Here is a 15,796-nt window from a genome sequence, read left to right as displayed (position 1 = left end):
TTCTCGTCAATTTCAACATATTTTTCTCGGTTAAATACAGGCAAAAATAAATTTCATACAGTTTATGTCTAGACGTTTATGTGCATCTGTATAGTTATTGTTATCAATATGACGTAGATGGTTTAATCAACATTATGATTTTCGTTTTTTACAGGATGCTGTTCAAGAGAGTAATAATTGAGCGCCTAGCACTGTGGGGCACAGGAAAAAAAAGAAAATATAGAAACTTCAGTGAGAAAAGAAAACAATCAGACAGAACTTGGATATATAATGAGTTAAAATACAGACAGTAATTCATTTTAATAGGATTTGATCAGTGACTGAAAAAAGAAAAATTGACTTATAAATGGCTGGAATAAATATTTGACATGTTGTAGTGATGAAGTATTCGGTGATATTTCTTCAGGAAACTTGCAAACAAACTTTAAATGAATGTTAGATTTCTTCTTGTTAAATGTTAAACAAAATCACAATTATCTGAAAATAAAATGTGTACTAAATAATTTTAGTTTTAGTCTATTTTTTCAAATTCGTTATCGTTGGGATAGCGTTGGCATCCTTCTTTCGGCCAACAAAGAGACAGAGTTGGCCCAACGTAGGACCAACCATAATAGACGAAAAAATGTTGTTGGTCCAATGGAGGGCCAACGACAAGTGTAGGATGCCAGTAGTTGGTCCAATGGAGGGCCAACGATAAGTGTAGGATATCAGTCGTTGGGCCAACGGTGTACCAACCGTTGGGCCAACGTTGCGCCAATTAGCAAAATGGCGTTGGGCCAACGTTGGAAATCTTCGTTGGGCCAACGAAGAGTCTGCAGTTGGGCCAACGTTGGGCCAACGCATGTCTGCTATCTGGGAATAAATAAAATGAATAAATGAAATAAAATAAAAATAAATAGAAATATAACTTAAAATTTCTGGCCATTTGAACATCATTTCCCTGCATGTTTATTGCAATAGATTTTAATAGAAATTAAATACTTAAAAAGTTTACCCTTTTGATTGTCTTTTGTATTACCTGATAATTCTTTTAAGCAGGGAAGTGACTAGTGTGATTTTAACACAGAAAAAAAAATGATTTTAATTATCTATAACTTAATTCGAATTTGATTAATCAATTTTAAAATTTAAGCGTATTTTGTTGATTTAAGCTGGCCACTATCTGCTTTAAAAAGGCCCACATGCTATACAAGGTGGTCAACCCATGTGACATGTTGGTATCGTGCACAAGGGAAGAAATATCTCAAATCAAGCAACATTTTTGCTTATGATTTTTGTTACAGATTTTAATAAGATAAAAAGAATCAAAGACAGCAAGTCGTGGGCTTTCCTCGGCACTAGTCATCTGCCACATACTTTCTTATTACACTGCAAAAATCCTAGTGTGCACGTTTATCTATACATTTCGTCAATGAAAAAACATTTCGGCAAGGTGTTTGAGAAATGTATTGAGATTGTTTGTCAAGATGTTTTATGTCTATGAAAGCACTTATTTTTATATGGTGGCATATATTTCTGCCACGAGATGGATGCGACGTTTCCTGAAAAGAGTATCTCAATAGTCGAAAGTTTCCTGGAAACATTATTGTGAAAATTTACATTAGAATTGAGATTTTTTTTTTTCGTCCACTCGTTTAAGAGCCCAAAGCAAGATATTTATCTCGGTGGGCAATTACACAAAAAGTATCGAGAAAGTATCGAGAAAATTATGTTAATTATCACAATAATATTTCCAGGAAATCTTCCACTATTGAGATAATCTTTTCAGAAAACTTCGCTTTATCGAGACGATTGTTTGAATGAAGTATCGCGATAGCTACCTAGCTATTTCATAGTGGAAATATGCTACTATATAAAATAAATTTGTTTTTATTGCTCTTTGGAAAAATGCACAGCTTTTCTCGAAAGTTTAGAATAGTAATTTAATACCGTGATAGCTACCAAGTATCTCGTTGCAGTTTCAAACACTTACTTTAACGCGTAGTTTTGTGCTAAATATTTCCAGGAAACAAATGAGATATCTAGAAAATATTATGTTTTGCTGAAATGTTTTCAAAAAGAAAAAAAAACAATACAAGATTCTTGGAAAGTTTATAATATATTATCGTGATAGCTACCTAGCTATCTCGTGGCAGAAATATGCCACCATATTTTTATATTATTAAAATTAGTCAAGGTTATAATAAAAATATACGCAAAAATGTTAGATTTTCCCGTGCGTACAATACGAAAGTCACGTGCGTTCTCCACCCTGATATAACAGGAAAATTCAACGGTTGTTTATCAAGGTGATTGTTCTAAATAACCTCATGCTCCATAATAATTATTTATAATGTAAAATTATTTATAATGTAACAGGAATTTTGTGTGCAAGTTCAAATGCACTTCACCTCTATCCTCAGCACAAAAGTATAAGCCGCAACCCAGTAAACACCTGACGTCGTACCGACGTTGGTTAGACGTTGGATTTTGGTCGCGACGTCGGCGACCTGAATCCAACGTCTAACCAACGTCATAACCACGACGTCTAATAGACGTCAGACTTAGACGTCTAGGAGACGTTGGAAATATGTTGGATAGAAGGTCTGTTTAAATGTTTTCATTTATAAAATTAACTGGTGTAATTTTGAGGTTTATGCCTGAACATGCGCTTATAGATAATAGTTCATTCGCACATCAAACATTATCATTAATTATGCTACAAAATGGCATGAGATTGTCTATTTTCGGAAACGGATTTCTTTTTTACCAATTTAAAACTGTTCAGAAAAAAAATGCATTCTATACACATGTATAAATTATTCTAAATTCATCTAAAGATCTTCTTCTACACATGTTGTTTATTAGTCATGCCTTCGCGAGATCAGCCTGCATCGGTTTACACAAGTCTTCCGGTAATTTGATACTTGTGGGATAAGATAGAGCAAGTTTATGCAGACTTTACACAAAGGGATCCACAACGTGAGTAGCAGATTTTTGAAAGTTGTACTAGGTTTAATAGTTATTCTTTTTAATGTTACGTATTCTTTTAAAGATTGATGCATTATGTTTATTACTTTAAAAATCAATTGCGTTTAACATAAAACTTATATTTTATGAGGTTATAGAGATTTCATTTAGAATTTAAAATATAACATGACTATTTTTGCACGTAGCAATTATTTTTTTTAGTAATAGCTCTAGCATACTTGTATAAGTTTTCAAATTTTATAAAATGATGAAACTGTCAAATTTTATACATTTCAGATGTGAATTTTAGCGGAGTTGAAGAATCATGCTGACATGACTAAACTTGAAAGTTTCAATTACTGGATTACCTGTTTTGGATTTATGATAATTATTAGACTTATGTCGCTATCATGTGAAATAAAGATGATAAAATACATGTGTTGATTACTTGTTTGATTGCAAATTCTGGTGAAAATTTGGTCAGATTTTGGTTATAAAATGGTTAGATTTTGGTTGGAAAACGGTCGGATTGCCACGTCTAGCCAACGTCGGGATCCAACGTCTAAACGGTTTGCAAATCCAACCAAAATCCAACGTTAATCCGACGTCGGGGTCCGACGTCTATACGACGTCTAACCGACGTCAAATGCCTACTGGGAATTAACTTATTTTGACTTTCGTTAAGGACATGCGTGGTGGCTCAGTTTCAGGAGAAGCTGAAAATATACTTCTGTGCCAAATTTAATGTCAACTTCAGTTTTTCTTCAAGAGAAAACATGATCATTTATTTATAGGAACATCATACTGTTCATACCGTTGTAGAGGCCTGTATACGAATTAGATCCATATAAACATAACGTTTCTGACGGCTCTTTTCTTCTGTGTTCTCCCAAATTCTTTTATCAGCAACAACTTCCGTATACATGATGCATCTTTCACATACGTTTTACTCATAATAAACTCATAGTGATCATAATGTCACAACATCACTGATAGCAACTGGCCTTAAATTTTATGAAAAAACACCCACCCAATATTTGTTTAAACGCGATATAAATGCATTTACTGAGGGTGCTGAAATTACATTATCAGGTAATTCATTCCAGGTATCGATTACTATTCATCACTTATAAGTTATCTTGAATTCAAAATGTCTGGAAATGAAGACGTCACAGAATGTTTCATATTAAAAGATCAGATAGAAATTTTAAATTTTATCAAAGGATTTCAAAGTAAAAAGAGTATGGACGGAATAAAAAAGAAATATATGATGGGGGGGGGGGCGAAATGACCAAAACGGGGACGGGTAGACCGAATATTTCAAGAGCGGGGACAAAATGATCAAATCTGGGTACGAAATGACCAAAATTGGGGCGAGTTGACTTGGGGACGAATTGACTTGATACCGGTGATACAGTAACTTATCGCCTCGGACATGCTGTCAGGTGAAACTGCTTTTTTAACTGAAATAACTATGTTTTGTAGCATATGTATTTTATTTTCTTAGAGAAAGCGTTATTTTCATCTTTTGTACTGATAATAAAAGTGTTGGTTGATTGTGTTATTGTAAGATATCATAAGAAACTTGGTGATTAAGATTGCGTAAGCATTACCCCACCCACTTTGTTGTATTCGGTTACTTTTTTCTTGAAGCCTTGGACCAATATTTAAATAATTCTGACGCCATAATTCTCCCGTGTACCAGACACCTTTTCCAATAACATTTGAAATCTGTCTCTCAATTTAATCGTGAATGCTAGTCCACAAATTGTACACGAGTCCATTGTACACTGTTGTAGCGGTTCTCGTATCAGGTGGCCTGGGTAGCTCAATTGGTAGAGCGTTGGCACGGTAAGCTGAGGGTTTGAGGTTCGAATCCCGGTTGAGGCTGCACATTTTTCCTGAGATTGTTACATTTGGGGGCTCGTCCGGGATGCTCGCCCTTGGAGCCCATGCGGGGCGAAGCAGTTTGGCTGGGGTGTGCATTCGGCCGAATTCGGTTAACATTCTGCGGCAGACATTGGCCAGGAGTGCCAATGTCTCGCAATAAGAGGGAAGGTGTGTAGCGGTTCTCGTATCGAGTGGCCTCGGTAGCTCAATTGGTAGAGCGTTTGCACGGTAAGCCGAATGTTCGAGGTTCAAATCCCGGTCGAGGCTGCTTATTTTTCCTGAGACTGTTACACCGTTAATAATTTGTGTACACAGTACAGAAGCTTTACTCATTTAGCTTATCGGGATGACATATTTTATGATTTGATATTTTATAGTTGTCATCCCTCTATTCTAAGCCTTATCCATATCTACATTTTACTTTTAGGAAAAGGAAGACATTAAAAAATCCAAAAAAGTTATAATATACTGGTCAGACTTACTTGCTTTAATAAATTAAACATTAATATTCATGTAAAAACTTCAAATGGGTTGCATTTAATCCATATTTTTAAACAAGAGACTTAAAAGTTTGAAAATATGATGCGACAGGTGTGAGGAGATACCCACCCTGACATCGGTTTCAATAAACAGCCGACTGCCGATGACACTAAAGTGCAGAAACAAAACACAAAATATACATTCATAAAATCAAAATTTCAAGTTTTTGCTTTAATGTCAGCATAAATTCATTATCAGAGATGTAATCAAATTTCAGCAGGTACTTTAATATGTCTTTATATGCCATATTTTGAGGTCTGTTAGTCTGCACTAATACTACAGAACATTTCCAGCAGAATTTTTTTCGGGTCAATTTTCCAGCCATAGCACTAACAAAATTAGATGCGTTTGTTACAAACTAAGAAAATGGTAAAAATTTAAAAAATCAAATTAGGCGGCATTTCAAGGAATAGCAGTTATTTTCAATAAGGTATATCGTAAATATCCCACATAGGCCATTAAAATTATGAATGACTACAATTCAATGCTGTACTTGCAGTTTGAATTACATTTAATTTTTATCTACTTTCGTTTTACTGGACACCATTGACAGGTACTTTACAAGTACACTGGGGTCAGATCCTTCCTCCATTTTAAACCAGGTTAGCATTTCTTCGTTTATAGTAATTTGTGCGTAATAAAACCTTGAAAGATGAAATTTATATTTTCATTTTTTCATTTTTAGATTCAAAGAAATGCGGTTAATTACTTTTAAGTGGTAAGGAGATATAATTGCTGTGCAAACAATTCACACTTAAACATGTATAATTACAGAATTTAAACACAAGCCTACTATTGCTCAATTAATGTCAAAAAGTTCAAGAACTACCATTGGTACAAAACAGTTTGGGGTCAAAAATAAAGCAGTATGCTTTCCACCAATCAGGTTCAGTTAATAATTCAGTCCGCAGCATTAACATGGCCATGACCATTACCGTTAAATATCGTTGGGGAAAATCCGAAATCTAACAGCGACTTATACACTGGATAATTTTTCTGACAATTTCCAGAGCAAATATTGAGTGCAAACTATAATACATTACCATGACCAATATACCCCGGAATACGGTATAAGCAATTACAGGTGTCCAACTAACCAGTGTATTTCCGCCACAGCCTACATTAGGCGCCACTAGGCTATTCCAGAAAATATCCACCCCCCACTGTGGAAGCAGTTTCATACGCCCGAAGGAACGTATCATTTACATTATGTCTCCGGTGTCCGTCTGTCTGTCCATTAGCAATTTTGTCTGCCTGTTACTGTTGAACCCCTTGAAGGATTTTGAAGAAACTTGACACAAATGTTCACCACATCAAGGCGGCATGCAGAGGGCATGTTTTGGATGGCTCGCTTCTAGGTCAAGGTCACACTTATTATTATTATACCAGATTTGTTGAGCACCCTTTTCATATAATGAAATATATACGTTCAGTGGTGCTTTACAATTAAGGTATTAGATCACTAATAGAGAACCTCCTTTTTGAAGAGTATTCAATTCCTACAATAAACCTACTTTTACAGCAATTCTTAGGGGTGCGTAGATTCAAGCCCTACTGGGACCAAATTTTTTTTTTTTTTTCCCTTTTTTTCTAGTAAGTTTTTACTTCTTTCAAGACTTATTATTGATTTCTTGTACAAAAATGGAAAAAGATTAATCTTATAAGCGATTTCTTGGTGTTAAAAGTGAATTTACTACTTAAACAGAAGGGGTAGAGTTACACATCTTTAAAAATATTGAGTTACATGCGGTGAAAGTTCTCTGTTTTGCTTTCACTCTTAGATTATGTATTGTGGAAGAAATTTTGGTAGGTTTTACGTCTACCCTAAGGTTATTTTTAAATGCAGTAAGCAAAATTCAAAACAGAAACACAGCATTCGACCTTATTTTTTCAATGTTGAAGTATGAATTCTGTCTCATAAAATCCGTGTACTTAGGCACCATAGAAAAAATGATATTGACATTTTTATTTTGTGTTTTATAATTGTTTACCAATAGTTTGATGTTTCTTTTATTAAAATTAATGGTAAAATGAGTTCTCTGCAAACGTTTTGGATTGTGGCCACCACATTGAAATTTGTCTCTACTTGAACTTGAGGAGATACCATAAGTAATACAAAATTTATAAAAAACGGCACGGTAAAAGTTGTTTAAAAATTGCAAAATAGTGCAAAACACGGTCACCTTTCAGAATATACCAAGCAAAGGCCATTTTGAAAACATTACTATTAGTGATCTAATACCTTAAACATGTGACATATCACAGATATGTATTGTAGGAAAATCACAAAACATGACATATGCAATCATAAAACTGAAACTAAATAATTTGATTTTTATAAATGATATATTCAATGGCGTTGTACATAATAATAATATAGTTATTATAACAATATTAATAATGACATTGATAATAATTACAGCCTTATTGTAATAAACAGTCATGACCGCACCCCTCCTCTTGAGGTCATTTTACCCCTATTGCCAATACCAGTGCTAAAAGCATCTGGTATGCCCAGACGGGCTGCATATAGAGGTTCAAACTCCCTGGTTAATGGTGCCATCATACACTGTATTAGAAAGAAATACCACACACACCCTACCCATAGAGACTTACCAACAAGTGCGTTTATTAAACAAACCTTGGAAATATAAATGTTAAAACATTTTACAAAAATGTACAGTTAAGAGATCTTCCTCAGCGACGAATGACTTGCAATAGTTTTATATCACAAAAATAACAATAGCATATTTATTACAGGTAGAAAGTAGAAACAGTCACAGTTGGCATCTATTTTGAAAAGATGTGTTTTGAGATCTCTTTTGAATGAATTTATTGATGAATCTTTTCTGAGGTTGTCAGGAAGAGAATTCCATAGTTTTGCGGTGGCAACTCTGAAACTTCTATCACCGTAGGGGTCAAAGGTCATAGGACTTTGTATCATGTCTGCTCTGTAACTCTTTAACTGCTTGAAGGATTTTAAAGAAACTGGGCACATGTGTTCACCACATCGAGTTGATGTGCAGAGCACATGTTTCGGATGGATCCCTTTAAAGGTCATACCTTCGGTTGAATATTGCTTCGCATTGGGGTGCTCTTGTTTAAAGAAATTCCCCCCCCCCTCCCCCTCCCCCAAAGACATTCCCCCATTCCTCCCCCTCCCCCAAAGACATTCCCCCCTCCCCCAAAGACATATCACAGGTATACTGCAGCTTCATTTCCAGCCGCAGTGTTGACTACTTGCCATGGTTTGACTGTTATTTTTCCTATTTAAATTTTTTAATTAGAAAGATTGTTTTCAAAAGCTGACTAAAAACGCTAGATATTGAAGAAAATCACATCAGTTAACAGTTTAGTGGCAATGTTTTTACATGCAGAATCATGAAGTATGCAGAAAATATAAACTGACAAATGAAGACAAAATCTGACTTTTTAAAGTTGGTATTTAGTATGTAAATTATACAGTTGTGTTGAAATTAAGTTTTCAAAAACAGTTATATCTGCAACAAAATTAAAACACCATTTTTTCATATCTTTGTTTTAAAGTGATATGAAATTTAGTCTTTGAATAGAATATTTCTTTGTTTTGTATAATTTTCTAAGAAGCACCCGTTTCTCATTGATATTCATTGGTATCAGTTCTGCTTGTATCGGTGCTATACATCGGGCACGTTAAAGAACCAGACTGTCTATTCGCAAAGAGCTAGGCTAAGTTAGCCGGACAAGTCTGTATCTAAAAAGTTCTCTCTGTCTGTTCTGGGGGCTTTATCTCACTCTGTCCCTCTGGTCAAATCGCTCTGTGTCTGTACTGTAGAGGATTAATTTCGCGCCCTGTGTGGCTGCGTTTGCTATATGTAAAGCGCCTTTGAACGTGTTTATCATGAAAAGGGCGCTATATAAATCTGGTATAATAATAATAATAATAATCAGTTTCAGCCCCAAACTGAATCTCTGACCAAAAGCCACTGGTTAGCATGTGTGACATTTATTGGTTTTTCTCTTAACATGGTCAGAAAAGCTGAATTAATTTTCACGTAGAATATTTTGTCTATTTCTTGCAGGATTAACAAGGTTGCGGGGATGGACGTCGGGTCTGCAGTCAGTACGCCTGCTTACAGTACAAACTGACGCTAAGGTGGCTGTGGATAAAGCTATGCTGAGCAAGTTACGGAAGAAGACTGGATACCCAATGATAAACTGCAAGCAAGCTCTAGAACAGTTCAACAATGACATAAAACAGGTGTCCTTTTTAATTGCTTTAGATTAGTTTATACAGTGAATCCTCTCTAAACAGAACAACTACAGGTTTCAGATTTTATTCTGAACCCACAAAATATTTCAGTTAGGAGGAGTTTCAGTTTTTTCAGGTGTTTGTTTTAGAGAGGATTCACTTTAATGCAGCTGCAAGTGTTTGTGAGAAAGACCACTGAGGAATTCCAAAACTGTTGTGACTGTTAACCAGTATCATCTTTCAAAGTGTGAAGTCATAAGGATGTTGCCTATTTAAAATGACATGTAATGTATTTAATCAGAAACCAAAAGATCAAGTAATACTATGTCACATTCATTGACATATGTTAATAACTTAGTCCCAGTTATTTCCTATCAAATACAGTACAGTTTCTACTGCAGTGACCCATATTGCAAAGCTGTATACAGCTGTCCATCAGGGGTTTCCATGGGCGAGTGGTTAATTACTTCATATCACTTGCCCTTCAGTGATGTAGGTTTGAGCCTCACTCAGGTGTTGAATTTTTCATGTGAGGAAACCATCCAGCTTGCTCACGGAAGGTTGGTTGTTCTTATCTTCCCAGGTTCCTGCTCATGATGAAATAATACACAGAGGGGCACCTGGGGTCATCCGCCACCATTTATTTCATGCAAAGTTGTGATGTTAAAACCAAAATAAAACAGCTGTTCATCCAAGATTAGAAGCTTTACAAAAAATCCCTTTTAAGACTGAGTTGTAAGAATTGTGTTTTCAGAAAGACTGCATGTGAATTTACCTTTTTAAAATTGTTCTTAAAAATTAAAAGTATATAAAACTAATGATAGTTATTTGTTGCTTCATACTTTCTGTTTTACTTTCTTTACTACTAAGAATGATATGTAGATTTTTTTATAGTGAAGCACTTTGATATCAAGAGGAAATACTAATGTTTTATGAATTGCATTTTAAGGCTGAGTCCTGGATGAGAGAGGAAGCCCAGAAAGCTGGCTGGGCGAAAGCTGGTAAACTGCAGGACAGGGCGATGTCTCAGGGTCTTGTTGGAATGATACAGGATGACTCTGCTGTTACAGTGGTCGAGGTACATGTATAATGTTGATAATTATGGTTGCGTAAATTACTTAATATGATGATGAATATTCATGAAAATCAGTTAACTTTTAGCATGCTAGGGGCAAGCGATTCTGCCTTTGCAGCCAGTGCAGACCAAGATCAGGCTCAAATTGAATGATGGACCAGTCCGTTTTAGAAATTTAGCAGGATAAAGGTTAATTTGTGTCGGAGTGGCTATTTTGCGGGCATATGAATTTGTGAATTTCAGTTTTTGATGGTGAAAAGAATGGAAATGTTTGTACATTGGAATTCAGTTTCGTGGGTTGACACAACTGCAAAGATGATCCTTTGAGAATATTTATGATTTAACAGTACTTCAGGGAAAGGATACTTATACTTACATATACTTTAATAAGTTGTTGCAAGAGTATTTCTTATATTAATGATGAATAGACACAGGATATACATGCACTAAGAATTCTTAAAGAGCCAACACAAAGTGATGGAACTGGATAATTTAAGGCTCATGAGTAATAGTACTTTCTTGAATTTGTCAGCTAATTCTGTCTGCTTATTAGTTCCATGAATGCGTATATTTTGAAGATTCAAAAGCATAATGTTTGATAAATGTTTTATACACTGTAGCAACGAAATTTAGTCAACATAAAAACTTAAACTTAATAATTTATTATACAAAGTATGTAGCACACAGATACTTTTATTTCATATAAAATTTAAACAGTAAACAGCCAAGTCTGTGCCTCCATTATAATGTAACTGTCTGTTACAAGTGGGTAAAGACACATAAAGTAAACCAAGAAATATTATATCTGGTGCAGTTTGAATGTCATACAAGTCATTGGTTGAATAGTTAAGGTCCCTACCAGACTTGAAATTATTTAACCATCGCCACACTGGAATCAAAATCCTGTCAACATTTAATTATTGAATATTATTATTAGTAAGTAACAAATGGACTTGCAAGAGACTTGCAGTTTCCCTAATTACAATAGGCTTTGAAAGTGAACAGCATGGATCCTGACCAGCCACGCGGCTCAATTATTGAAAACTCTGGAAAATACCAAACTTGTTATAAATTCTCAGGGCACTGTAAAAAAATAGATAGATATATGTTATTCATATTCTAATTATTTTGCGTTGGTTTCCAGGTCAATTGTGAAACAGACTTTGTAGCAAAGAATGAGAATTTCCAAGCACTGGTTAACCAGCTGGCTGAAGCCTGTCATAGAAATATGGCTGCAAAAGGTGAAGAAAAGGTAAGTGTTGGAAGTCCATCCTTGCACTGAGCTTTTACTGTAGAGGCAGATTTATACCATACAGGCATATTATGCTAGGTTATCATTGTTTTTTTTTTGTGAAAAAATAGCCAAGAGGTATTGTTGTCACTTGATTGTCAGTGTTGGTTAAAACTTTTGTTTAGGACCGCTTTTTTGCAAAAACTATAAGAGCTACATCTTTGAAACTTTTCACAACTGTTAATCATCATTAGGTAACTGTGTAGGCCAAAAACCATAACTCTGGTTTGTATTTCGTCAAAATTATGGCCCATTTTGTACTTAGAAAATTTGAGCTTCTTGGTTAAATTTTTTGTTTAGGTACATCTTTTCTAAAAAAAACTATAAGAGCTACAGCTTTGAAACTTTGCACATTTGTTTATCATCATTAGTTGAAAATGTATGCTGAGAAAATTATAAAATGTTACCTTTATATGACTGTAGTGCCTTGGTAGCCTAGTGGTAGAGCGTCTGCTTCGAGTGCGGGAGGTCATGGGTTCGATCCCCTGCCGCATCATACCAAAGGCGTGAAAAATGGTACTAGTAGCTTCCTCGCTTGGCGCTCAGCATTAAGAGGATAGTGATAGGACTGGTCAGCCAGGTGTTGGTATAATGTGACTGGGTGGGGTATCATGCCACGTGTCTACGACGTGATATTCCATTGAGGCAGCACTATAAAGTTGGGCATTGTGCTCACTGCTACAAGTAGACACAGTCGTTTATATGGCTGACAAATTGTTGAAAAAGACATTAAACCCGAACACACACACTTCTAAATTTTTCCCAATTTAGACTCTTGGGGGATATTTTCCCAATTTTGCCAGTATTGGTTGCATTCCCAAAATGATGAGTATTGGTTGCATTCCCGAAATGATGTGAAAAAAGGCATAATCATCCACAGTTAAATGTCATATACTAGTCCATGGTTGTTGGTCAAAGATCATGGTCACTAATGTCAAGGTCAAGAAAATTGGTTTTTCACTGGTAGGGGACTTCCTTATTGCCACTGTATTACTCAGTCACTTGTTTCAAAAATGAAATTAATGCAGAAGAGATTCAGTGAAATTTAAACAAGTACATGTACCATAACCAACTGACTAATTTCTAGTTATAAGTAATGCATGTAAATGGACACTGAGATTTCAGGCTTCAAATAATCTTTTCAGATTGTTTTAGAAAAGGATGCTGTGAATTCTCTACCAGATGAAGGGAAAACATTGGCAGATTACGTTGCTTTAGAGATTGGTAATCTTGGAGAAAATATTGCATTACGGCGAGCTGCATATATAAGAAATGATCCGTCTACAATAATGAGTACATTTGTCCATGCAGCAGGTTAGTAGATAATTTTGACTTGTGAAAATTTAGTTTTTTTCATCAGGAGATTAAAATTTTGGAATTGGGAAATGCATATGCAATAATTACTCATTTTAGGAATAAAGCATTTTATTGAAACAAACACTTTGCTTCCTCCTGCAAAGATCACTGTAACAAACAAAGTGTCTTAATCCTAAATGAGTTCGTTACTACCTTATTTGTAAAATGTAATTCATAATTGCCGAATTGAAAAAAGAAATAGCATTTCAAAATTTCTCACATTTAGGGGAATAAAATTTTTCAGTTTGGAAGTTTCAGTATATTGGCTTCTGTTGTATAAGGATGAAAAGCCCAGAAATTGTGAGCATCAGAACATGATTGAAAGTCATTAGATCTCATTTTTGCTTGTAAACTATTACCTAAGTTTCTGTATGTTTTATTAAAAAAAATGAAACTTTCACTGTAGCCATTTCTATACACAGAGTCTCTGATTTGCAGGTCTCTCATTACACTTTTTTTTTACCCTTGCTGAAATTGTTGAATACTTTTATACAAAATGGCAGTCTAGATTGCTTGTGGACAATTGGTTGTTCTACCCAGGTGTTTAAAATTATTCTCGTAACAACATTAATCTTTGAGTTATATACAACCTACAAAAAGCTGGTCAGTAATGTAAGACGATATCTTAATTCACCAAACTTGAACAAACTGTGTTTGACCATAAGACCTCGGCCAAGTTCGATAACTAGCCAAATCGGTCCAGGCATTTTGGAGTTACGGCCTTTGAATTACCGGAAAACTGGCCTTTTTACACTTGTCCGAACTAAAAGTTGAACATTTCTCATCCGATCTTCATTAAACTTTACTCTTGTCCGCACTAAACACTTCTCATCCGATCTTCACCAAAGTTGAACCAAATGTTTTTGACTATAACTCATGGGCCAAGTTCATTAATTAGTCAAATTGCCTGAGGCATTTCAGAATTATAGCCCTTGAAATACCCAAAATCAGCCTTTTCACTCTTCAAAGGTATATTTGTAGTGAGTAAACAGTATAATATTATAAACACTGACTTGATATTTTTAATTAGATGATTAGGCAGTTGTGGGAAACATGCTCTTTTCTCAAAAGCAGCTCTAGTTCTTTCCAAGTCAAGCTGTTTGATCAGTTATCATGTCCCCCAACCTTTCTACAAGAACACTCAAAGTTAGATTTGCCTTTACATACTTGAGCCATTCAATTAGGTTTTAGTCCAGCTTGAATGTTGCATAATAAAGCCATGAACTGTTTTATTTCATTGAAGGTCCACATATTTCTAAGGACAGGTGTAAGATGGGAAAATTTGCTGCCATTGTGAAACTCGAAGCTCCTGATGTAGACGATATAGCCAAACAGTTGTGCCAGCATGTAGTCGGAATGAACCCAACAGAAATAGGGGAATGGCAATTAAAACCAGTTAATAAAAAAGAAGCAAAGAAAAAGAAGAAAGGAGAAAGTGAATCTAAAGAAAGAGTTGAACCTGCGGAAGAAAAAAGACTTCTTGATCAGGAATTTTTGTTAGAGCCTGGTTTTACTGTAAGAAGTTTCTTGCAAGATAATGGACCTAAAGTGGTTGATTTTGTTAGATTAGAATGTGGTGAGGATTTAGGTGAAGATGATTGAGTAGTAACAGATCACATAAAAGTTGTTTTGACAATAAAATTGTTGTAAAATAAAAAATATATACATGTAGTTACAGTTTCTTTGTGTATCGTCTATACTTTTTAGATGACAAATACTAGATTCCCAATAATGGAAGATGTTTTATGCTTTTTAGTGAAATACTGGAATACATCAGTGAAATGAAGTTGATATTTTCACTGTTTCAAAGTATGGAAAATTCCATTTTTAACTTGATTATATGGAGAGCTATCCTACTAGCCCCAGCATCGGCATGCTTCCGCATCCATACCTTGGTTAAAGTTTTGATGTGCTTTCTCTTTTTCTCTTTGTCCCTGTAATTGCCTGATGAATTTGCTTAAAACTTGAAACAGTTATTCCTCATCATCACCCACATCATCTGGCACAAGGGCCATAACTCTTGCACCAATATTTTATGGATTATCCCCCCTTTTTACTTTGAATTTCAAGTTAAAGTTTCGATGCACTTTCACTCTATCTCAGTTATTCTTATATGGATTTGATTCAAACTTTGAATACTGTTCCACATCATCACTCACATCATATGATGCAAGGCTTACAACCCTGGCACCTGTTTTTAATGAATTATGCCCCTTTTTACTTAGAATTTTAGGTTAATTTTGATGCATTTTTAGCTTGACTTCGAAGAAAAAGTAGAGCTATTGCACTCGTCCTGGTGTCGCCGTCGCCGTTGGTTGAAGTTTTTTTTATAAAGTCTAATATCTCTATTACTATCAAAGCTATTGACTTGAAACTTAAAATTCCTTATTTACTATCAAAGTCTACACCAGAAGAAACAATACCCATAACTCTGATTCGAATTTCGACAGAATTATGCCCCTTT

General features: G+C 35.0%; 1 protein-coding gene across 1 annotated transcript; it reads left to right on the top strand.

Moving 5' to 3' along the window:
• Positions 1 to 4,301: 4,301 nt before the first annotated feature.
• On the top strand, positions 4,302 to 15,003 carry LOC123539002 (elongation factor Ts, mitochondrial-like). Its single transcript, XM_045323455.2, has 6 exons — positions 4,302 to 4,394; positions 9,441 to 9,619; positions 10,560 to 10,688; positions 11,830 to 11,937; positions 13,122 to 13,290; positions 14,576 to 15,003. Exons 1-6 carry the CDS (start codon positions 4,385 to 4,387, stop codon positions 14,932 to 14,934), a joined length of 954 nt encoding a protein of 317 aa, XP_045179390.2. The 5' UTR covers positions 4,302 to 4,384; the 3' UTR covers positions 14,935 to 15,003.
• Positions 15,004 to 15,796: the final 793 nt, after the last annotated feature.

The sequence above is a fragment of the Mercenaria mercenaria genome, chromosome 18 (assembly GCF_021730395.1).
Source record: "Mercenaria mercenaria strain notata chromosome 18, MADL_Memer_1, whole genome shotgun sequence".
Lineage (NCBI taxonomy): Eukaryota > Metazoa > Mollusca > Bivalvia > Venerida > Veneridae > Mercenaria > Mercenaria mercenaria.
This window is presented reverse-complemented; position numbering and strand designations above follow the sequence as displayed.